This window comes from Gymnogyps californianus, chromosome 9 (assembly GCF_018139145.2).
Source record: "Gymnogyps californianus isolate 813 chromosome 9, ASM1813914v2, whole genome shotgun sequence".
Taxonomy (NCBI): domain Eukaryota; kingdom Metazoa; phylum Chordata; class Aves; order Accipitriformes; family Cathartidae; genus Gymnogyps; species Gymnogyps californianus.
In genome coordinates this window covers 20047957-20072943 of record NC_059479.1, presented here as the reverse complement: position 1 = coordinate 20072943, position 24987 = coordinate 20047957, and the positions used below count along the sequence as shown (strand labels likewise).

The 24987-nt window shown below is 48.3% G+C and overlaps 1 protein-coding gene across 2 annotated transcripts in view; it reads right to left on the bottom strand.

The window, feature by feature from the left end:
• Positions 1–221: 221 nt before the first annotated feature.
• The window catches only part of GAB3 (GRB2 associated binding protein 3), a 64823-nt gene continuing 40057 nt past the window's right edge, over positions 222–24987 (bottom strand). Inside the window, exons 2-11 of one of the 2 annotated variants that reach the window (XM_050901848.1) lie at positions 18226–18529; positions 10743–10959; positions 9825–10303; positions 7180–7235; positions 5780–6035; positions 4534–4615; positions 2768–2870; positions 2669–2671; positions 1407–1520; positions 222–397 (exon numbers count right to left, since the gene is read on the bottom strand). In XM_050901848.1, coding sequence (XP_050757805.1) covers positions 281–397; positions 1407–1520; positions 2669–2671; positions 2768–2870; positions 4534–4615; positions 5780–6035; positions 7180–7235; positions 9825–10303; positions 10743–10959; positions 18226–18529 — 1731 coding nt within the window. In that variant the 3' untranslated portion in view covers positions 222–280. The remainder of the gene's footprint in view (positions 398–1406; positions 1521–2668; positions 2672–2767; positions 2871–4533; positions 4616–5779; positions 6036–7179; positions 7236–9824; positions 10304–10742; positions 10960–18225; positions 18530–24987) is intronic. The other variant, XM_050901847.1, reaches the window with a different exon arrangement.

The following is a 24987-nucleotide window of genomic DNA, read 5'->3' as shown; positions in this document are numbered from 1 at the left end:
GTATGACTCGTCGCAGAATCATGCCAGAAAATGGTACCATGTAGCTTACTGGTAAGGGCAGTAAAAAGGGTAATGCATTACTTTAATCATCAGTGAACCACGCATTCAACATACTATTTCCAGCTGAAATCAAAGGTTTCTATTAAAAATGCCATTCCTCTACAGACTGTAAGCATCCTACAACTCCCTCTGCCTTTGAACTCTACTGTGATAGCTGCTTCATTAACATTGTGGTTCCAGTGCAAAAAAAAAAATCCTCCAGATCCCAAATCTTCTTCCTTTAGACTTTCGATTGCCTCTCATCTGTCCATTCCTGCTTAGTGTTCTGTAAAGCCTGAGTCTTCTGTTCATCTACCTGGACATAGTCCACCCTCTGCTCCTCAGAGAGGAAAGGTTTCTGTGGGGGAGAGAGGAAAAAATCAATGTATTAATTTTAGGGTTGAAAAGGGATGCTAGTGAAACTCGGCTTGATTTTCTGCTTTCCCTTTCCCTTGTTCCTTGATTGCTTCACTTCACCTTGAAGCTCATAGTGACATCAGCTGACAAAAGCATTGCTTTACAGCCTGCTTTAGCTATAATTATCCATCTGTTACCCTGTCACTCAGCCCAGCACAGTGAGCGAGGGAAACGTGCTGTTCTGGCCTTTTCCATGCAGATAATCATTCTCTTCTCATCCAAGTGATCCTGCTGCAGGGATAACCTAACTGCATTTTAACTACAGGGAGGGTTTCAATAAGAAAGCTTAGGAGTCTTGAGTCTTCTGCGTCCAGGAGTATTAGCTGATGGGGCAAATGATACACAGGACATAAAACGGCTCAAACCGACACCAGTTCATTGCTTTGCAGTGGTACCTACCCACCACCTGGGCAGGTTACAAGCTCTTTGGAACAAGGAATGTGTTTTCTCAGCATTGCTAAGGAAATTGAAATGCTTTTGGTGATGCAAGAATAAAGATGCACATTTTGCCATGTTACAAGAGATAGTACAGTTTTACCCCGTGAATTTATCATGGGCTGTAAACTTGTTACTGCAAAGAGATTTGGGGGAAAACTAGCAGGAAAGGGTTTGTGGAGACTGGATGAAAATGAAAGAGCACGCAGAGATCCTGCAAGCACCAACAAGCTTGCCCACAAGCCCTCACGGCTGTACATCCCAGCGCAGGCTCGTGCCCTCTGCCGAGCTCGTGTTAATGGCATCCCTATGAGTCACGCTAAGGACAACTTGTCATCACCCTAATAGTGCTTTTATTATATTAATCTTGAGCCTGCCACAAATGCAGTCAGCTGGAAACACAACTGGCTTCATCATGATAGTTAGGGCACCTAGCGGAGTGTGACTCTCGGTCTTGTTTTCCTTTCAGCAGACAAAAAGACAGGAGGCTGTGGGGTTTTTCAGATGACTCATACCTTCTGTACAGGGGATGGGGAAGCAGAATTAAAATCCAATGCTAAGTAATCAAGGTTAGATTTCCTTGTCCATGGAAAAGCACCACTGTACGGAGATGTTGCCTGTCTGTGTTCCTGTCGGGAAAGAAGAGAAACTTTTAATGCTCTTAAAACATGAACCTAAAAGGAAGCAGGACTACAACTGTGAGGTGGGAGACTCGTCTGGCAGAACGCGAGTGAGGAGGGCCAGCACCCACGTAATTTTCTATGCCAAGGGTGCGTTTGGTGGCTAGCCACAGGATAATGCTGATTAATTGCGGGATGGCATAAAGAAACTGTGAGAGCCTTTTTCTCCTGGTAATTATGGCAAAACAAGCAAACCAGGCTGATTTTCATTCAATGTTATCAGGAACGATTTGTGCCCAGCTTCTCAACCCAAGCCCTTGGAAGGCTCAGATTTGCAGGGGTGCCCTCTTAACCATCATCGTTCTATGAATTTGAAGAAATAGTGATAATTCTGTTCAAATCTAGCAACTGAAAATTAATCTCAGGAAAATCACAGATGACCACAAATTTATGGAAGGTTTTATTTGACTAGAAAAATCAAATGGGGAGTAGTTACAACTGGAACTGCCCTCCTGAGCAGGTTTTGATCTAGTAGAGGTGTGGCTTAAAATTTGAGACAATTCATGGAGATTGTGGTCAGTTTTGCAATATATTTCTGTAGCCATTGTCGTTGGGCTTTGGCTATGGAGCCAAATCTGTAGACATTGGCTCAGAACAAGGGATTTGAGATCCATTTCCACCTAAAATTCAAAGGAAACTGAGATTCTGGTCTTTTGCAAGATATGGCTAAAGAGTGAATGAAGAAAAGGAAGCCACAAAGCCAGATGTTCTTGTTTCATGGGATGGGAAGTGGGGTTAGTGCCACCAGCCAAAGCAGAAGCAATAAGAGACTTTAATGGGAGTTCTGTTTCTGCACAATATTTGGTGTGTTTCTTTAGGAAGTGCACTAACGGCTTTCTGTCATTTCCTAGGAGATTTTGCAGGGCACACTTTTAAAAGGTGAAAAGATTTAATTTTCCTTTGCCTTAATGAGTTCTCATGTAAATATGGCTGATCCCTGTGATCTCTTGGAACTGCTCAGCAACATTCGTGGGTGAACAGCTGAGTTCTGCAGAGCAGAAGAAGGGCTTCCCTTATCTCTCCGTAAATTGGTCCCAGTGTCTTTGGTTTAAAACCGTTTCATCATTTTTTTTAAAAACAGAAGGCAAAGGACAAACCTCCTCAACATTTTTTCTTAGAAAACAAACTTCTGCATTCTCCATCAATGTGACAGAGCAGAATAAAGCAAAGGATGGCTGTGTGAAAATGAAGATTACCATATGAATGTAACTTTCTTCCTCTTCTCCGGAAACTGAATTGGCAAATATTCTTGCTGAATTAATACCGTCTCTTTCTGGTGAGATAAAGCTCATTCGATTGCTATGAAGAAAAACACAGGAGAGGTTAAGGAAGCATCTTACAGATGCTCTGAAATGAAGCCAAAGCCTGACACAGTCCATATGGTGAATAAACTCACACTAACGCTGCAGCCTTTATGGAGAGGATGTCCAAAACCACTCCTTAGTTCTAGAAAAAGTGTGCTATATTGCTACGAGTGGGTTTGTTGATTTTTTTTTTTCTGGGATTTATGAAAGTTTGCCATCTCTGGTATGACAGAAAGCATAAAACATTGGAGCAATTGGACAGATATCATTCATCTGGGTAATACGTGCTGATGGGGCAGTTACTTAGTTGTGCGGGTATCCGCATTTAGGAGATTGATGTGAATTAATCAGCTACTGGAGGTGCATGCAGAGGAACTTGTCTGGCTTTGAACACAGTGTAAACACATGCTATCTGTGCTATGGAGATGGCTGCGACTCAGCCCTTGTACAAGGAAATCTCTTCCACTAACATAACTGTCAGAGGTACATCGTGAGTAAATTATTGCAGGCTAGCACAATGAGGTTAGTTATTAGGAAATTAGATGGCCACTTTGTGCAGCATGAACAGTATAATTCCTTTTGCTTTATTAGTTCCGGGCATACTTCTTTTTTAGTTTTGTTAATGTAAAACATGCAAACTCCCTCCAAGCTCGTTATCCTTCAGGACTCTGCACTGTGTCAGCACTAATTAACCACAGCGCTCTGGCAGGGATGCTTGGGACGCAGGCTACTGGGTTTCCCTAACAGGCAGCATGTGGCAGGCAGCGCTGAAGGGCTTAACTGGCTTTGGACTGTACGGCTGAGAGAGGGGTCTGCAATTGAGAAACTGCCCATCTCGTGTCCGTTTTGCCCTCCAAATGACTACCTGAGGCGGGGGAGTTGAAATGCCCTGTCTGGCACTAACGCTAGCGAAAAACCACATTTTTCGGAGCGCCCGGGGAATGCAGAGGAGGTTGGTAGGAATTCCTGGCTTTTGCATGCACATTTCAGCACAGCTGGCTCTCCTGTCAGCCTTTCCCCCTCGCGCCAAGATCCCCCCAGCCAGCAGGCTGCAGTCCTCCCCTGCTCACGAGTTCCCTGAAGACAAGTCTTTCACTGCCTTTGGAGTCCAACAGTGTCATCTGTTCATACTACCTGGGCTTTGGGACCAAAGGCGTTTGGTTTACCCCACAACTAATTTCCAGTGACAAAAGGTCACACCAACAGATCAAGTCTGAATTGCTGTGTGGCAGTGCAGAAGTCTACACCCAGGCTACAAGATCTTTATCTTATCTGGTTCTCCTTTGCTATATTAATTTTCAGGAACAAAAATGGCTCTATCACTTTGAAAAAAAATAATTAAGGCATGCGAAGCTTTTAGCCATCGCAGCAGCCACACCAGGGTGCACACCAGCTTCAGTCTTTTCAAAAGGAACCTTCAAAACAGACTGAGCATCACTGTGTGATGCTGAACGCACTGGAGCTGCCCGTCGTGAAAGGGAGCCTTGCTTTTTAAAGACAGCAAAAGCCTGGGGGATGCTGGAAGGAGCCCTGGGGAATTTTTGTTTGTGGACTTTGCCAGGAAATTGTTTCTTGTGTGATGTGATAAGTTATTTTTAACTCCATTCCACAATGTTAATGCTTAAAAGATCGGAACGGCAGGTTTCTTGTTGACTTACTAAGGCACAGTCCACATCCTGGTCACAGCAGCATGCTCCCGGATTGTGGAGAGGTTCCTCAAGTCCAGAGGAGGTGGCCGTGCTGCAAGTAGATACAAAAGGAACTACATTTCCAATAGCAGAGCTAATGAAAAGTACAGACTGTTTAGAAAAATGCAGTTTTATATTAACAGTAAAAAACTAACAGAGTATTTCACAGAACATAACTGATATAACCAAGACAGAAATCAGTAACAAATGACCACTTCAGTCAGCGCTGGAAAGCAAAGTCCCTCATTTACCCTAAAATAACAGAATAAATACAATGGGCATAAGGAGAGCAAATGCCCCACAAGATCCATGTGCTTGCCTCGAATCTGCTCTGCATATGCTGCCTTCAAGAGGAGACGCCAGTGCAGCCTACAGGTCAAAACTCTCTTCTAAACAAAAAGGTCCTACATGTGGAGATCAAGGTCATCCCTCTCACCAGTCAATGTACATTTTCCACTCCGTTCTCAAAACCCTCTAAGAAAGGACCTGAGCTTGCTTTGCTTCCTGGCAATGGTCTGAATTTCTGTCCCCACTTCACAATAGCATTGCCTGAACCAATTTCTGAGTAGCCCTGTGGCTCTGCAGCCCAAAGAGCTTTAATATGGGTTAGGTTTAGGCAATTTCTCCACTGCAAAGCTGAATTTTGTCCCCAGTATATACTCTGGAAGTACAACCCAGATTTTGGAGATGCCATGAAAAGCAGGAGTGGAAAATTACCATCAGTAAAAGCATCTGCAGGAAATTCCTAATTAAACCAAGACAGCTGCGCCTACCCAACAGAGGTTTAACCAACAGCCCACACATCAAGTTTGAGTATTTGAGTGTTTGGATGTCCTGTTCCTGGAAGGTCAGGGAGCTGGTGAGACAGCAGTACACATACTTTAGAGCTGCAGGATTTAGTCTGCTGTCTCTCCAAGGCTACATCCCCCTGGTCATTTGCAGTCAGAGGGGATCTGAAGCTATGCACCATGCTAATGCATCTACCCGGTCTTCGACTGCAAAAGTAGGCATGGACGCTCTTCCTCTGCTCACAAACAACCCTGCAGACGCATCCTATGTTACAGTACTATAAGCCACCTACACAGCAATTCAATCCCTCTTTTAGAGCGAGAAGGAAGCACTTTAAAACGTGCCAAGGACGCTATCAAAGGAGGTCACCCGTGTCCCCGCTATCAAGACCCCCTGGCTGCCAATTGCACTTTAGGTCTGGGCTTACATTTCCTACGAGGCTTGAGGTCTCGGTTGACCGGAGGGGGCTCCAGGTCCGAGGGAAGCTCAGGTAACGGGCTGGTGAGTTTTTCAGTGCTGACGACAGGGAAGGTAAACGTGGCTGAGCCGGGGCTCATGGGGATGTAGCCGTCGGGTGAACAGTCGGAGCCGGGCGCAGAGGGAGAGGTGCTGGGGCGCATGGGCACGTAGCTGTCCTCCGTGCTGTCTGAAGCAGTTGAGTAGAGAGGGGAGAACCGACAGGGCTTCAGAAGCAAAGGAGGAAAAGAAAGAGAAATAAGTTAATAAATGAATACCTAACCCCCTGCAAGCCAGGAGGGGCTGCAAGCTGGCAACAGATCTGAGCCGAGCTCCAGGCCAGGAAAGTCCTGATGTGACCTTTCTGAGAGGTGCAAGCTGGAAAGACACGAGACAAATGGATGAGTTCAGATGCACACTCCAGCTTTGGAGAAGTCCACTTCTGAGCTTCGCAAGTCACTGCTGGAAACTAGAACCAAACTTATTGGTGACTTAAGTAGGTTAAATCCTCCAGCTTCAGTGAGGCCGCACTTACCTCTCCCAGCAGTAATTCTGACCTATAAAATGAAGGAGGGTCCTTCATACAAAAAAACATCTGAAAGGAGAACATCTGATGAGCTAGATTTTTGCAAATGTGCAAGCTGAGACAGCAGACACACAGACCTACAAGTTGCTTCTGATAGCTGCGAATAAACACTAGAAATTAATTTAATCCAGGTTAGTGCTGGCTGAGTGGTGAGAGGGATTGATTACAAATCTTGCAAGCTTTCAAAGGGGAGAAAAATATAAGTTGCCCACTATCAAAGCTTACGTACAAGCAGCAAAGGATCTCCCACACAGAAGACAGTATCCAGCGCCAGGGAGAAGACTGGCTATGTGATGTGTGATGGTGCTGCATATAACCATGTCTGTCAAACTCTGAGTCAGGAAGCTTTGGACTGACAGAGCCCTGAATCACAGGCGCTTTGAGAACAGAGACTTTCCTATGTCCTGAAGAGGAGATATCCCTCAGGATCATGAAGTGATAGGCTTCTTTAGACGCTGTTTTAAGAGATAAGCAGTTTTCTCAGGTGCTTTTGGTTAACAGTTTAATTCTTGAGGCTACTGGTATCCTTTTTAACAACAGACCTAGCTTCATCTGCTTTAAAAAAAGGCTGCTCAGTGTTGTGGCCTCCCCCTCCCTCCTCTCTCAAAGGCTTCCTGTGGCTGCGAAGCAGCAGCACAGAAGTTGCCCAAAGCCAAATGCTTCTTCCATTTTTTTGTTCTTCTGCTGAACACAGGAGAATGATTGAATATCAGGATGTGAAATGATTAACTTTCTGAAGTTTGTCATGTGCCAATGTTTTAAATTTATGCAAGCAGAGTACTTACCAAATTCAAGCTAAGCCTCTTATCCCGACTTCGTAAGGAACTGCCTTCCATGTCTGCTGTGAGGAAAAAAAAACATGATTAAAAATGTGATAAGGCAGTGCAACCTTATGGAGATAATTCTGGAGTAAAGCATATGGCTCTAAAATAATTAGAGCTTTATAAAGATTCCATAACTCCTAGTATCTATCCTAAATGAGGAAATCCAATGACACTTAAGACCAGAACCAACTCAGTAGCATTTCAAGAGCGATTACATCTATTTTAAGTATGATGAAACCAAGAAACATGTTCATGTATAATCCAGCTGTAACTTATGCTTCCTGTAACACAAGCAGTTGGGGAGAAAGACTGGTGTGGAGAGCAAGCAACCAAGGAAAAATTTAAACCTAGCTCCTGCTCTAGTCCCACTCTGTTTTCCCATCTGTCAAATTGGGGAAATTATATGAAAAGGGACTGTAGGGAATATTAATTCATTATTGTTTGGAAAGTTATTTAGGAGCCTCGTATGTAAGGTGCCAGGGAAGCACATGTTATTGTACAGAGGGTGCATGGGGGAACTTAACGGTAGGAGAGAAATTCTTCTCTTTGTCACCCAGAAATGCTGATGTGGTGCAAGTGGCTCAAGCTGATGGGGAACAAACAGCCCGAGAGAAGGTCACCAGTCACAGTGTCCCCTTGTGCAGGCTGGCCTTTGTCTTGGTGTAGGTCAATTTTATTTTTGAAGCAAAAGGCAAAAAATCTGAAATCCAGCATTTGGTGCATAGAAGATCAGCAGCAGGAGATGCTTACAAGTACCATCCTTTTCTGGAAAATAATTTCCTGTGCAGAAAATGGCTTTTCTGTGGGAATGCTTAAAACCCCGCAACCATGTTAATCCAGTCCCTGCTCTTATGGTGGAGGTGTCAATACTGCACTGCAACTGGGCGTCTTTGTGGTGGTATCAGCATAAAAGGCAAAAGTGCTGAAGAACAAAGCAATACTGTTAGTGCGGATATATACTCAGATAGACACAGTCACTGTGCTGGGACAGCTACATTTATTTATTATTTTGGCAAAAAGACATTCAGGCACAACGGTCCGGCAGATGCCAGGATACAGGTGCCTTACACATGTATAGCTCATTCCCCTTCATGGCACTGCAACCAGCATACACTGCCTTTGCACTGGGTTAATTACATCTGTTCAGCTTTTACAGGTTGCCAAGGGCAAAAAATGAAGTAAATAACTCGGGTGGGCTCACTCTGGGAGCTGGTGAGGAACAGCTGCTTTCTCCCTGTTTCTTTTTCCGATCTTTCTTGTTAAACACGTTTTAATTCAGAGTTTAACCTTTCAAATAGTTTCAGCTGCACTTAAGAAAAAATAGCAGCACTTATTAATTCATTGCTGCCCCCTGTCAGGCAGAGATAACCTTGCAGCATGGTAGCAGAACATGACATTTGGCCACTTAATCCTCTTAAAAACATTTCAGCGTAAATTGGGTTGGAGGAACATTAACTGTCTCAAGCGCGCTGGCGGCGTTAAGAGTGGCACACATGCAGAAGGAAGAGCAGCACCTTTCAGGGAGCAACCAAATGTAACTGATAATTAAGAATACCAATTCCACTGATGGGTGTTTCTCCAGAAACCTTCCAAGAATTGTTTGTACACTGATAAACAGGCTGGACAGAGGTCTCCTTGCTTTAGCTTCTGAGCTTTAAGAGCAAGATCTAACGGCCCTATACACCGGTTGGTCATACAAATCACAGGAGTCTGAAGGACGCTTGTCCTTAAAAACTGACATTTTCTTCCTCATCAAAAAAGACACATCACTGCAAAATACTTGATGATTTCCAGCCAGGTATTCCAGCTGCTTCCCTCTGTTCTGTGGCTCCACAAAATAAAGCTTTCTCATACTGCATATGCTGGTTTTTGACACCTTGATATTCTGGGGTTTTGACTGTTAGTTTTGTTTGCGATGATGGTGTTTCAAGAACAAGTGGAAAAGTCACCTCAGCTCAGAGCAGAACTTGCTCTGCATCAGAGCCTCACTCTGCAGTGGGTTTTCAGGCTACCCTGACTGAAGTACAAAGGACAGAGCAGGATTTGCTCAAGGACACACAGAGTCCCTGGTTCAACTGGGATTACATCCCATCCCCAGCGTCTCCCTGGCTTCCCGTTCTTTACTTTAAGCTGCAAAAAGACATGCTGCTGTTATGGAAAGGACTGGATGTAGCAAAGCAGCACAGCTACAAAGGCATTTCCAATGTGCAAGCCCATATTTTGCCCTGCAAAAAGAGAGCCTGGCATTGCCTGATTCAGTGGCTGGCTTTTCATTTTTGTTTTTCTACTGCTTTCTTTTTTGGAGAGGGAGGGGGCATGGAAAACTAGCAAGTCATGAGGCACCCTGAAGAGATTACAGCCAAATTGCTGCCCATGTGTACACACTGAGGGGCTTTTACAGAGCAGGAGCTGAATGTGAGGGACAGGTCTGAAGCCTGCTGGCTAACTAATTTGAAACAAGCATTTCAGGTTGCTTTGGGTGGTGTATGATTTCGCAGTGGTGAGGACAGGGAGGCACAAGTGGAGGTGGGCACCCGCTCTGCGCTCGTGGGCAGCTCCATGCCTCACACCAGTCCTGCTTGGCTGGCTCTCGGAAATGCACTCACCTTTCCAGTTCCTCACGTTGTCCAAGCTGGACAAGGAGATCCTCCTGGGCACCAGAGCGACCTGAGCCCGGCAGATCCCTGCGTGCCCGTTCTGGAGGGCCCCGCCGCCCACCTCATCCCCTCTCCTGTCTGAGAAGTGGGTTGGCTTGGGCGGCCGCGGCGGGGGCGTGTTGGACAGGATGTCCAGCTGGGTTACACCGTAGGGCAACGCGTTTTGGCTCTTGTCAATCTGAAAGGTTGGTGTCAGCGGCGTCCCCAGCAGTGGAGAAGAGGAGGAAAAGTCACTGGGTGGCCCGCTAATGTCTATGTTCCTGGACACAGTGCTGGGATTTGCCAGTGGGGCCCCATCCTGGTGCACAGTGCCAGCGCTGGATGGCTGTACAAGGTACAAGGAGGGCTGGGACTGCAAGGAGTCGACAAAAACATCGTCCGATGAGGTTTGCTCCAGAGATCTGTCCGAATTCGACCAGCTGTCACACCTGCACAGAGACAGAGGTCAGGACCTGTGCTTTCCTTTTCTCCTGGTTGCAACTGAGCAAGTGCACAGCAAAAAAAAACCCCACAACCCCACAGTTCAGGACAAAATCTGTCCCTTCCCTATGGCTGTGGAAGGTCCCCCCTGAGCTGGGCTGGGGCACTTTGTGGAACACCCTGTAAAAGGCATCTGGAGGGAGGCCGTATGTGAGGTCCCCAGCCCCTCACCCTGGAAAGGGACAGGACCAACATACTACGTTTGACTGCTAATCTACGCTATGAAAAGCCCCCTGTAAATTGGATTAAGCTGATGGTCCCCTGCTGTGCTTTGGACCTACCCTGAGTGGCCGGGCTCAAGCACCAGTCTGCCCCAGTTTCCCAGGGCATCACTGGGCAGACAGAGGGTGGCTCCAGCCCAAAGCATCTGGCAGACCCCAGACCTACCTGTTGTGGCTGAGCTTGCCCGACTCGCAGTTGGAGAGGAAGAGGTAGTCGGGGAGGAAGACCGACTCTGACTCGCTGGGGGTCTCCTCCGCGGCAGACGCGTCAGCAGCAGTGTGGTCGACCGAGAAGGAGGGATCGGCAATGCGGGAGGCGTGGGTGGAGGCGGCCGGCGATGGCTGCGGGGACGAGGTCGTGTGAGACAGGCTCTCCACCGAACCTGCAATGAGAATGGATGGCTCTGGCTGAGGGACGGTTTTGACTCACCCTGGCCCACTGCCTCTCCCAGCCGTCACCACCTTGCTTTTGGCACCAGGGATGTTTTATCGCAGAGCCGCAATGGGTCAAGGCAAAAATTGATTCTGGGGAGAAGGGAGCCCCATTTTGTAGCTGCTCCCCCTGCCCAGGCTGGGCAAGCCAGCTGCCAAATTGAGGGGCTGCAGGAGGTGCAAACACCCCTTGCTCTGGGGTCCCCCACTCCTGCAGGGCTGTAGCATCCTTCCTGCAGTAATGAAGACAGCCTCTGCTGAGGAAAGTGCTGAGACAGAGCAGTCTGTTTTATCAAGTATTTTTTAGGACCTAATTAATTATTAATCTCCAACACTTCAAATTAATGGCAACAAGGAAAGGGATTGATTTTTTCCCACTTTCTAGATCTCAGTGGACAAAACTGAGCTTTGTGGCTCATGGAGTAGCCAGATTTGTTGCACCTCTGAACTTGTTTGCAAACTCCTTATGCCTCTCTAGGCTGGACATCAAAGCCACGAGAGCTGTGGTGTAGCTGTTATTGCCCAGCTGGAGGCTTGTTGGCTCTGCTGAGAAAAGGGACACTACTTTTCTGGAGGCCACAAGACACAGGGGAGCCTGTGCTCAGTGACATTTTCCCTGCTCCCTCCTTCCCTGGGCATAACACTCCAGTCCCCCCTCAGCACAGAGAGGGGTGGTGGTGGGGAGAGGAGCAGGTTTGGGCTGCAGGCAGCAGGGCTAGCCCAGGCTGCACAGAGGTGGCCCTCTGCTCAGCTCAGGGTTCACCTGCGACCACCAAGGCCACCATTCACTGGCAGCATACGGCCGAGGCACTCGTACCCATCTGGCCCGAGCATTGCTAGGCAGCAGAGAGAAGTCTGGTTGTAGTGCGCTCTCAGCCTCCGTCCCCGCTAGAGAGCTGGGGATGCTGGGCAGGAGGGATGAAGGAGTGATGGCTGAGCCACAGAGACTTAAGGCTAAGCACAGCCTCTGGTCCAGCTTTTGGGGCATTTTGACTCAAAAAATCGAGTCCTCAGTGCAAGGGGCCTCCCACCATGGGCACTGTGGAGTGGCAAGGGCCCGGGGTGTCTTTGCAGAGCAGCTCCCCAAAGGCATCTGCTCCTGGCAACACGCTCAGACAGCAGCACCAGGAGCACAAGCCCTCAGTTAGAGAATATGAGTTTTCTAATGAAGTTTCAAGTTGCTGCGTGGTGGTTCTCTCACCAGGGCTGCGCAGGGACCAGGCAGCGCTCGCTGGGCGCCCCAGCCGTCCCTGACACCTGCAGGGCTCGGCAGTGGGTACCCATCTCTCTGGCTGAAGCACAGACACCACCCAAGTCAAAGCTGTAAAACCCTTCTTCAAAATGAAAAACCCCGCAGCAAAAACAAACACAAGAAACCAGCTACTGCTGATAAAACCAAACCAAGCAAAAACATGCCTTCAAAGCATAGCAAGAAGGCAGATTTCTCTGAATTTCTGAAATTCTCTTCCAGAATTTGCTGGAAATGCTGGGAACCAGCCCCTGACTACCTGCGTGCATGCTGCAGGCCAGATCCAGCACTGTGTAGTGAGGTCCTGAGATCCTCTGGCAGGTTCTACCTAGTCCTCAGCTCAACACAGCAACACGCCTTGGCACTGGGTTGTTGCAGTCACTGGGGTGACTACTGTAGGTACTGGGTTGTTGTAGTCACTTCTGAACCCTGGGAGGTGCTAAGTATATGTGCAAGTAGGTCAGGAGGGATGGAGAGGGCTGCCAAGACTTGGGTGGTTAGACAGCAACATCACTAAACACAAACAAAACCCTCTAGTCACCCAGACTTCCACACCAGCCACAGCGGGCTTCACTCCGTCATCTTTCTGATCTCAGTCAGAAGAAGAGTAAAACAGCTGATCTTCTCTCCCTGCACTACCCCACACCTCATCCCTTTAAGTTGGGGAGGGAGCTGCCTCTTTCATTCCCACCTACCAGTACTGACTCTCTGCTGCTTCCTCCTGTTAGCTTTGGAGGTCTGGTGCAGTGGTGGACCCCAGGTCAGCAAAGCACATAAGCACATGATTAAATTCGAGCTTCAGGAAAGCATTTGCTTAATTTTGAGCAGGTGCTTATAGCAGTGGGATTTCAGCAGTGAGCATCTGGAAGGAATGGCTTTTACGGGGTTTCACATCTGCAAAGCAGAGCTGAGGGCTGCAGCCTTCCCATCTGAAAAATAACTTTTCTCTTGTTCATGGTGCTGGCTCAGACAGTAACTCTGCTTTCAAATCTTGGATTCGGAGAGCTGTCTTGCAAGCTGAGGGTGATCAAATATGCACTGGGCTAACTCCATAGGGATCTCAGAAAAGCATGTTCACGTCACCATCTGACCACATTTAAAAAAAAAAAAACGCAACACTAAATAAAAACTGCCACAACGCATAAGAAAGAAATTAATGACATTCGGGATTATTAACACAGAGAACAAACAGGCCTGAACTCCATCTGGTACTCACAGGGTTTAGCCACGGATTATCCCATCAGGAAAGGCTGCGGGCTGCAGACCACATGGCAACCGTTGTGAGCAGGAGGGAGGGATGGGGACAGCACAGACCTGCCCTTTTCTAACCTTCGGGGGCTCAGGGACCTGCAGCCAGCTCTTAACAGACCATCCCTGTCAGCTCAGCTGGTAACTGAATCAGCATGCATTAAAGTTGTACTGTGACAGCAGCTGGGTAGAATAAATTATGCATGGCCACTTTCAACAGTGAGAAGGCAGAGAATAGGTTTGGTGCCTGCCCTCCCCTTTGCCAGAGAGGCAGCGGGAGGCTTCGGCTGCCAAAATAACTGCTTTGGTGGCTACTAACCCAAAAAATCTCTGCCCTGCATTGACGGGGAAAGTCAGCGCAGAGGATGCTCCACATCCTCTGCGATGACTTTCCCCGTCAATGCAGGGCCATTGCTTGGAGAAACAGAGGATTTCTCCCTCCTGCTACAGACCCCAGCCCCCTCCCCAAAAATTTTTATGGTGCAACAGCAGTGCAGGGACACAGTGAAATAAGGGGGTCCTGCTCACAGCAACCCCCCACCAGGCTGCATGGCCATACCAAGGAGGTAGAAATGCCACCCAGCCCTCCTGGCCAGGGGCCAGAGCCTGACATTAAAAAGCAGCCTTGGGTCTGCAGCGGAGAAGGGATTTCCTCTCACTGAGAGGCGAGTGCGGAGGGAGCAGCCCCAGTGCCTGTCCTCCAGCATGGGCTGGGAGGAGCTGTCACACCTCCCCTGAACTCCTGTGCAAGGGCCAGGTGCTGCTGCGAGCAAGCCTGCTGGGATGCTACCTGCCCCGCTTTGTATGGGAACAGAAGGGGGAAATGAAGTGAAGACGCTCAGGAGAAAGCGTCTCTGCAAGGAGAGCACAGTCCCTCCAGGTAGCCCCTCAGTGCAGTGGTCCTGGCTCCCATTGCTCCCAGCACACTGCCCTGGCTGGAGGAGATGCTCCCCAGTGTGGCCGCAGCAAGGCTCTGGGGAATCAAACCATCCCCATGGCGGGCAGGGTCTGTGCACATTGGCAAAAGAAAAAAAAAAAAGGGAGAGACATTTAAGGAGGCAAAGAAACCATCAGAGGAGCAGGCAGAAAGGGAGGACGTCCCAGCAATGGGCAAGGATGAGTACGAACAGAGCAACCAGAGGTGAGGGAGAGGTGGAGGAACAGAAATGCTCTAATCTAACTGCCAGCAGCCAAGAAGGACCTGAGGGTAGCCTGTTACTTTGGGTGACCCTGCCAGCATCCTGGTCCATGCACTGTGCAGGGAAGGCACCAGTGAGGGGGTCTCCCCAGAGACATCAGGCTCCACTGTGGCCCTGGCTGCTGTGGGAGAGAGTAGAGCAACAGGGGAGCGATGGAGATCAGCAGGCACCTTCAGGTAAGGGCTGCATCCAGAAGGAGCAAGGCATTTACATGGGATGTGGAACAATACCTGGAGCCTGTGGAAGAAGCGAAGAGGGAACCCAAGATGAAAGGCCCCTCTTGGGCTGAGGAGCTGCCTGCCAAGGCATGGCCTGGGGGAGCATTCAATGCACAGCTACAATCTTTAAAAGTAAGGCTTCCTAATGAAAAAGGCTAAACAACTTTCACAGCAGTTTCTCCAATGAAAAGCTGCTATATTGCATTGTGTCAATTAATCATGGTTTCAGCTTGCATATGGGACAAAGTGTGCCCATGATGTCCCATAGCCACCTCATTTCATCCCCTCTCCTGCCCAGCCACTTGGCCCAAGCGTCCTCTCGATCCTCTGCGTGGCCACGGGTCCCGTGGGGTTGGGGAACGACTGCTCTATTGGGAGCCTTCACCAGAGGTGGAAGCAAGATTTTACATAGAAACAGTAGGAAAATAGGGAGGGAGGCCTCTTCCTCTCTCCTCCAGCTGACTCCCCTGAAGGTGCCAGCTCCCCCGTCATTTTCAGCGCAGCCAGCGGCACAGTTTCTTGTGGCAGCCGAGTGCTGCAGCGTGATGATTGCTGCTGGCGAGTCCTTCCCGACAGCCGCCCTCCCAGGTGCTTCCTGACATCTGCCTGGAGCTCGCATTTCGCCTCCGTCTCTCAGCCGTCCCCTCTCTTGTTGACTAAAAAGCTGTCCTCACAGGGCCAGCCGCCGTTTTGCTAACTTTGGTCTGCATCTGGCTGCTTACATGTCAGACCGGAGGCCTCTGATGACTAGGACCCGGCTGTTCATCCAGCTTCTTTGCTACTGGAAGGGACTAACTGGGAACAACGGGACAGTGTTTACAGCTGAGTCACTGCATAAACCTGTGGCTGCACTTTCTGTGCATTAAGTGGAGAAAGCAGCAGATTTGGTTTTGGCCTCAAAGTCACAGCAAATTTTCAGAGATGCAAGGATTAAGAATGATTGATTTCACAATATAATATTGGCTTTGAGATTCATTTTAATACACAGAACAGCTTATTAAAATTTCCTGCAATTGATGTGTCTTTCTTTTGATGATTCATTTCAGGGACTATTTTTTTTTTAACACAGTAGCATTCAAGTTAAAAAAGCATATGGCATTTAATAGAGCTTTTCTCTTCTTATGTTAATTTTTAAGGGTAATTTGTTTAAACCTACAAGCTCTTGGGGGATTTAGGTGTTTCCAAAAAGCTGAAGCAATTAGCAACTTGAAATGTGATGTGCAACCTGTGGAACTGTGCAGATTTAAATCAGAGGATCTGAACATGCCCTGCAGCCTGACCTGAATACACCTCAGACCTGACCTCGTCAGTGTGAACTGCAGGAAAAATAGATCTTGTGAGCTATTCGCCATTAGAGATACAAGTCTGGAAGCTTAGCTTACGCTGTCTGTGACGAGGGCTGTAAGTTCATGTGCCAGACTTTATACTGAACCAAGGCAAATGATCTGCACTGTTGAACTTATTGGGGGATAATATCCACCTTGAATGAAGCGGAAAGCTGGGATGTCAGCTTTTCCAACTGCTGCAGCAAGAGCTGTCACTTCTCGTCCATCAGTGTCTACACTGGCAATCTTTGCTGGAAGAGAAATACCACTGTGTAATACTCTGAGTATTGCCCATGTGTAAGTCTTACGAGCAATGCTGCACTGTACCAGTATAACAGAACAGACATTTCCCAGTATAAATGCCTCTATCCTGGGACAGCTGCTGTCTTAGCTCCTCTGCCACAGATCACATCTCCCCATGCACATCCTCAACAGAGTGCCAGGAGAAGTCTACATACACATCTCAGAGATAAAAAATATTTTTCCTCTTTTCTGTTTTGCATGGAAAGACTTACCTTCATTTCAGAGTAATTGGTAAAATTATATCTAAAATAATACCGCACCAGAAGGAGCAACGCAAGAGCAACATTTCAGTGTCAACAAAGGCAGATCAGTAGGAAGGGGGTTACTGAATATCCCTAATTACATCCAAGCACCAAAGGGCTATTGACTCCAATCCCTCAAAGCTACCAGCTCTAGTTTGCAAATTGCATTCATGGGCAGTTTGTACTGGCACATGAAAATACGTCAGCACATTTTCCTGGTGGTCTCTAAAGCGAATGGGAAAAGAGCAGACATCACATTTATAACAGGACCACTGCAGTGCTTTTTCCACTCCCATTTCCCCTCAGAATAAACCCCTGAAGAGAAGATTAAAGGTGGCCAGGAACCAGGAAAGATTAAAATAAAACATCTCACCATAGCCTTTTGTTTCCTTTCAAGTTACAAGGTAACACTATGGCTATCCGGCAGTTGCAGACACCAGTAGAGGTCTGAGCGCGGCATCACAGGGACTGTGTCCGGATAATCTGCCTGGCCACGCTATTATACCCCCAAACATATTACTGCCCTTGGGATCGTGTCCCTCCATCACCACCCTTTTCTGCTCTTGCACTGCCTTTTGTCACAGCAAAGGACTTTGTTCTGACTCACTTCCTATGAAGCTCTCAAATTGCTGCTGTATCTGCCCCTTGGAAATGTCAAGGGAAAGACAGATTGCTGTTATCTGAGCCCAGTTGTCTCATTTGAAAGGTAAGTTAATGATGATACAGGTCCCGACTTTAATTACTGGCTACATCCACCTTGGAGTGGTTAAGTCTTGGAAGCTTTCCAAGAAATTCACCCCACTGAGTACATAGAGGTGTAGGTCCTGGCAAAACAGGCTGCCTTTATGTTTCACTGGCAGGACCATCTCTTAAGTCTAGACACACACTTCTAACATTCTCCTATTCTCTGCCTTTTCTTTATTTTTCTTCTCATTAATAGACTAAGACAGCTCAGTATTTTCGTCATTGATTTATGTACGTGCATATACACCCAAGTCTGTGCACATTCCACATCCAGCAAAGCCTGAGAAAATGCGAGTTTTGTAGGACACTTTCCTGGAACAGGTGTCTTACATTAAGCCAAACTAAATAAATACGGGACATGTAATGAAATAAACTGCCCCAGAAGATAACACTCACTCAGCTTGTCATATAAACAGTATCTTTTCTTATTAAGGACCTGCTGTTTGTTCTAGCAGGAATTGCTTCATCAAAGTGAGACCAAGCAGCCAGCTATTATTTCTACCTAGTGACATCCCTGATAACTTTCAAATCAGGGTTTAGCAGCATCTCAGTGCTGTGTGGAGCTATAGGAAACAAAGTCCCACACCACCTGCCCAGCCCTACCAGCCAGCCAGCAAGGTCCAGCTGCTGGTGTGGAGGAGCCCAGACACTGGTCATCCTCCCACCTCCCAAGATGAGCATGATCCTACCTGAGCCATCTTCTAGATGTCCAAAGTTACAGATCTGGCTGATGTTGTGCACCCAGATCTGCATCTCCTCCTCAGTTTTGGCTACCAGGTAGAAGGTGCGGTAGGTGGTTCTCACAATGAACACAAAGTTGTTCTGAAATTCCTTCTTGATGAAGTTGGGCCCCGAGTGCTTCAGCACTTCGCACTCGTTGAGGTCGATGATCCGAATGGGCTTTTTGGAGTGGTTGTTCCTGTAGTACTCCAGCACATCCGGGTTCCCGCTCATGCGGCCTCTGCGCAGCACGAACCAGCGCTTCCGCCATGCCTGCAAATGGCACAAACAGGGCCCTTTTAGTGCCAACCACATAATACATCACTCAGCCCACACATACTTATTTTCTGTTAGGTTTTATAGTTGTTTTGATAAGCTGGCCAAACTGTGACTTTGATTTGAAGTGCTTGCTATCAGCTTGCATTTGTGACAGGAAAAAAGGCAGAGGATTGCCCCTTTGGAGGTCAAGAGGAGCAAGACTTCTCCCCTCCTCTCGCCCTCAGCCTGCCAGCGTGGCGTAATCAAAATGATCTGATACTTCACCGTCTCATCTATAGAAGAGTTCATAACATTTTTCTTTGTGAAATGCAAACACCTAGGACGGCACCCCATGTTGCAGTACATGAGCTAATATCTGGCAACAAATGCCTTTTGCCCAGGAAAGCCAAGGGCTCCAGATGACTTGTGCAGCTTCCCTCCTATGGTTTTCAATGCTAATAAAAAGCTGTTAATGAGCTGCCAATTACTTCTGAAAGCCCAGAACAAACCTTAAGGGAGTTGTAGTGCTAAAAAGTTAAACAGAAAACTTCCAAACCTTACAGAAGGACATCTATTTACACGGGCACTGCTTCAAGTGACCATCAACCCAAAGCAAACCTGCTGAGCACTGATGTCTTTTAGACCCTTGTGACTGAAGGTATGGGTCCCATGCAGGCTTAAATGAAGTCCTGGCAGGACTAAGATGCAGCATCACTTTACAAAGCTATAATGCAAGTTTCTAGGAGCAAAACAACATTTTTTTCCCTTTTTTCCAGCAGCTGTTTTTGTTCATCAACAGTATAAGCACCTCTATGTTGATTACAGCTGTCACCAACACACCTACTCTGAGGGCCAGAAGAAATCCACCCTGAGCTCTGTTCCACAGAGAAGAGCTGAAATAGGACATTAGGAGCTTCCCCCTTACCAAACTCCATAAAAACCTGTGTTGGATAAAGCCATGCCCAAACCAGCAAGGCCCGGGTGGCTGCCAGGGAGCGGCCGAAGCTGCGGCTGCAGCTGCCCCAGCTCTGATGGCAGCCCCAGAGAGGTGCAGGGGCTCACGCGCTGCCCGGGTGCCTGCAACAACTGTACAGCCACTGGCTGCTTTCCTTGCCTTCGTAAGAGTTAAAAGCGCATTAAAGAAACATCTGAACAACCACCACCGCAACCTCCCTACCTGAATCTTATTCCAGTGCTCTTTGCAAAATGACTTGTCAAAGTGACATAAATCTGGGTGATAGCTTATGTTCAAGTTAAAAATCATGCTCATTTTGCAAAGAGTGGATCTGTCTGTCAGTTTAAAGACAGCCAACCATTCGGCCTTAAGGCAAAATAACAGAGTTCAGGATGTTTTCACTAAGATGTAAGAGTCCTTACTGGCACAGTTTAGGATCAATACAGGTACTACAGATTTTGCTGACACTGAGTTCCCGTGGGCATGGTGATAGTTAAAATGATCAACAAAAAATAGCAACAATAATTTGTCAAGAAAAAGCTTTTTTTTTCCTACTCAAAAGAGACTTTCTTGCAGTGCAGCAAGCTTTTCACAGTCTGTCAATATTCATCCAAAAATTTATCTAGAAGTAGTCTGTTCAGCCTGGCAGTACCTTAATCTATTTTGAAAGCAAAAGATTCTTCAAAAACAGTATACAGGGACCAAAGAATGAAATATCACAGAAGGAGCTCTTGTAAGACTGAACAAGCACATACCAGCCTGTGTAAAGGAGAGGTTTTCAGAGGGGGGGGTCACATCAGGAATAAACAGGAAACAGAGGTGAGGTGCAAAGCATATTGCACAAAGAAAATTAACTCTTGCCCTCATGACCTGTTGAGGTTTGAAAGTGATTTGGTCTCTGTTGAAAGTAGCTAGAGATAACAGATTACTGAGATATCTCAGACAAGACTAATTTTGTGGGAGCCAGGAAAAAAAGAACACACACACCCCCCCTTAAAGGAAATAGAAACAAAGGAAAAATGTTTAATGGAGAAAACACTTTCCTGACTAGCAAGCTTCAACAGTAGAATACAGCCCAGCAGATATCTCACATGCATAGTCACAGAAAGAGTCCACATCCCTGCCACCTGCAATCCAAGTGCAACACAGGGTTAATGCACACCCCACAGATACATCAGGACAGAAAGGTCACAGCCCCTAACACACTCTCACCCCTAAACAACAAAAGAGAAATACTTCAGGATTTGTAAGCCAAATGAGACCTGCTCCTTTGCCTCCCAGAGAAGCAGGCTGCTAAGGCAGAGAGGGGAAGGACACATCAGATCCCCAATCTTCCCCCCGCCAAGACTACAAGACCACTTCTCACTCCTCTCCCAAGGCTGCTAGCCCTGCAGCTTAAATACACCTGGCTCCTTCTGATGGAAATTGGATGGAAATTGGATGGAAATCGGATGGAAATCACCTGCATATGAGGTGAGGGAGGGGATGGGATGGGATGGGATGGGATGGGATGGGGGAGCAGCCGGGGACACCCTGCCTAGCTGGCACCCACGCAGCCGTGGGGAGGTGGAAGCTCAGCCCTGAGGCTGGGGCCAGCTCAGAGCTACTTGCTGGTGGCCAGTACAACACCCTTAGGCAGGATGGCCCAGTACCTGTCCCCATTTCCTTAGCATTTTAATTTTCATGAGCCTAAAGGGGTCTGTAGTTTCAGCACAACCTGGGCAGCCAGTGAGAGGAAAGAGAAAACTGCAGCTGTGCTTTGCGGAAAAGCTCATGGTCCCTCCGTTCAGAGGCAAAGGCTGGCTTTGGCATGGCGTGAGCGGCTGTGGCTCTGCTGTTTTTGGTTTTGTACTAGCTGAGAAGCTGCCTGATAACCTGTTTCCCTGCAGATACACAATTTGATCAGGCTTATCGTCTGGCTGGCGCTGTGAGACTGGAGGTGGAGAGGTGCCCGATCAGTGCGGCTTATGATGGGAGAGGAGAGCAGGGCTGAGGCTGTATGAGAAAACACTGGCTATCATAGCTGGGCAGCCGTGAAAACAAGGCTGAGGGGAAATAATGCCAGATAGCTACCCAAATCTGCACTGCCCTTGGGAAGGGTGGGCCTCTCCTCTCCATCTCCCACACGGCCACCCTCCCTGCCTTCCCCAGGCTTGTGGTGGGGCCCGTGCAGCCAGCCAGCACCCCATCTGGCTGAAAACAGAGTAGTTTTTTCTTGTGGGGGTAACACGTGAGTGGTAGGAAACATGCAGGAAGGTGAGGGGCGGAGAGGAACAGAGGAACTGCCCTTTGGTGATACCGCAAGCTCGGACAAACTAACAGCCCCTGGCTGCCGCTGTTCATTGCCCCAGATAATGTCCTCTGAAATCGATGGCAGTATCTTGCTGTGAGCTGCAGGGACCAGAGCAAGTACTCTGCCCATGCCGCCGACCCGCCGCTGGACCTGGCGCCGAGGGGAGGGAGAGGCGCGAGGGACGGCAGCTTTTAAATAGGCACAGCCTGAGTCAGCGGCGCAGGTGTATCAGCACTTGCAGGCTCAGATCTTCAAAGGCATTTAAGCACTCAGCCCCCCTTGAAATCAGTGCAGGTGCCACAGCAGGGTGGCAGCCATGCAGGGCGATGGTGCAGCCTGGGCGACGGGGAGTTTGCCGGCGCTGCCCGGCAAGTTCTCCTGCTGCCCTGTGCCAGGGCTGCTCCTTGCCTGCTGCCAAAGGGAGCCATCTCGGGGAGCAAAACCAGCAGAAACAGCCTCATCCCACACTGGGAAATGGAGAGCGCTGCTGGGCCAATGCCCCAGCATCCAGCCTTGCCTGAGCGCAGGCAGGCCAGCACCGGGAAGGGGGTAGGAGGGTGGGAGGGGACGGGACCAGCTCTTCCCTGGGTGCGTGCTCTTAACATCAGCTTCGTTGTACCATCAAACTGCATCCATACACACACAGTGCACTTGCACTTCGCCTCTCTGGGCTCCGTTTTTTTTCCTCCACTCTCTAGGAAGAAAGTGGCATCAGCTACTGACACAGCTAGTGCGTGGGTGGGGTTGAAGGACCATCTTTGCACCTCTTCTCCCATTTGACATATCCAGTCCCATCACTGTCTCCCCCCAATGGCTCATTTCCATTCTGAAACTTTCACCAATACGTGCTTTTACTTGCAAAATGTTGTACTGCAAAACATTTTTGCTTATCCCACAATGTTGAGTGTACAATGCACCAAGTTTTCGACACACTCGCAGCTTGCCTGCAAACGGACACGAGCCGGTTTGCCATTGCCAATACACAGGACTCGCCCCGCTCCGTGGCGTAGGCAAAGCAGGGGTTTTGACACACCTTTCAGCATGAGGCTTTTATCTCCAAGAGTCAAATATCCTCTCCTCATTTTCCTGGCATTTGCCTGCAATGAGCTACATGTCTCCTTTCCCCAGGGGAAGGGGATGCAGCTCACTGGAGTTGCTGGGATCCCAGCTGTGGCAGGCCTTGGCCAGACAAGACGTTGGCAGCAGCTTTTAGCTCACAGGGACCCAGGCAGCTCGTGTACTATGCAGTCCACTCTGCTGGAGCAGGGGCCGGGGCTCCTCAGCCCTGGGCCAGAGGCTCAGAGGGTGCCTGGCACCTCCCAGCCCCTGCCCTGCAAGGCAGGCAGTCATGCCCCATGGCAGCTCCTCTGCAGTGCCCACCCCAGCCCCATGGCAGAGCATGGTGGGGTTTTACATAGTTGTACATTCTTGGTAGTTTTCTTTTCACCATTTACCAGTCACAAGGCTGCCTCCTCCTTCCCCTGTTACGGTTCTTCCCGCCATCCCTGGTTTTCTGTCTTTGCAGCATGACCTTCGCCCACAGACCAGGACGCAGTGTGGTGCAGCGTGTGCCTTCCTCCCCTTCCCCATCACTCACCAAAACCAGAAGCTGTGCCTGTGCTGGCACCACGATGCAAGGTGCTGAGCACCTTCCCGGGGCTGGAGGGGGCTCCCCACGGCTTGCAAACCCCTCGCTGGGGAAGGGTGCGCTGTGCCAGTACCCCGTGGTACAGCAAGGAGCTCTGCTCTCTGCTCCCTCCAGTCCCGGGTGGCACTGTGTGTACAATCAACCTGCACCCTCGTGCTGCTGCAATACCTTTCTCCTCACGGTTTGTAAGGCACAGAGTGGCTATCACTGTGAGCCTGTGCCCAGAGGACCCGTTCCTGTGTTTGCTGCGGGGTGCCGGTATCAGGCTAGAGAGCACCTTTGAGCCCCCGCAGCGGCTCGAGGCCGGCAGGGGCATCCGAGGAGCCAGCAGGGCCAGAGTGGCGGGGCTATGGCGAGGAGGGATTTATTTCAGCTGATCAGAGCCAATAATATCTGACAATATTTAGTCTAGAGCTGCACACACTGCCAAATTTACAAGAGAATTTGGATCAATTTAAGGGTGAAAGATTGCGCTCCCATGGTTGAGATGAAGTAACCTATATATTTAAATAGGAACCGATTCCTGGGATTCAGCCTAGGCTCCTCACTTACAATATGGAAAGGATCTACGCATCCATAAGAAATATTACATTTATTTGGGGGCCTCTGGAAATTAGCTCCTTCTTGATGAAGGAATTGTACGATGATGATACGTTTACATGTCCTCCAAAGCTTTGTTGGCATTAGAGGGAAGGCTTTATCAGAAAAGCACAACTATAATCAGACAAGAGCCAACATAAATCTAGAACAATTTTCATCTGCCCTTCATAAGTGGAATAGTTCAGTGCCAAAAGGAAGAAAGAATTTGCAGCAGCATTGGTCAGACACCAGCATGTTGCTCTGTGCAACGCAAGCTATCAGTGTTTTCTACTTGCTCCTGAATTTTTCACTTTGGGAATTTCAGAGCCACTTCTGAAGGGAAGAGGAATAGCTCCGTTTCCATTTCAGTAGGGTTTCTAAGAAAGCGATCGCTACTTCCACAATCTGACATCTCTGCTTCTGCTGAATGAGTGGTGTGAGGTTTAAAAAGGGCTGCTATTACATGCGAACGTTTGCTCCGCCGTGGCAATGTCAGATAAAACAGGCCACGAGCAAACCTATTATCTGCTGAAAAAACAGCTAGCTGGTGAACAAGGCCAGAATGGGAGCTGAGCGCCTGCATGGGAAAGGTTTAGTCAAAGACCTTCATCACTTACCTTCTGTCTGAGGACCACGTTTTCATTTGTATGTACAAAATAGCCAGTATCTGAAATCTAAATAATTAATTAGAGCACATACAAGCTAAATGAGGTAAATTGGCCTGAAATATAACTTGTCCTGTGGGTTTTTGATTTTTTCTGGTTTTAACAACAAAACATGGAATAGCCAACAAACTTGAAATTCTTTACCGGCTAAATTAATGCTCACGACTCCCCCATGAGGATAATCTTCATTTTACAGAATGCAGCAAAGGGGATGGCAAGGGAAGCAGAACGAACAGTGGATGTGTACCGACTCCTCGCCTGCCTGGCGGCCTTGCAGCTGTGCTTCTGGGCAAAGGACGTGTGCTCGTCCCCAGGCCTGCTGTGGGGAGGTCT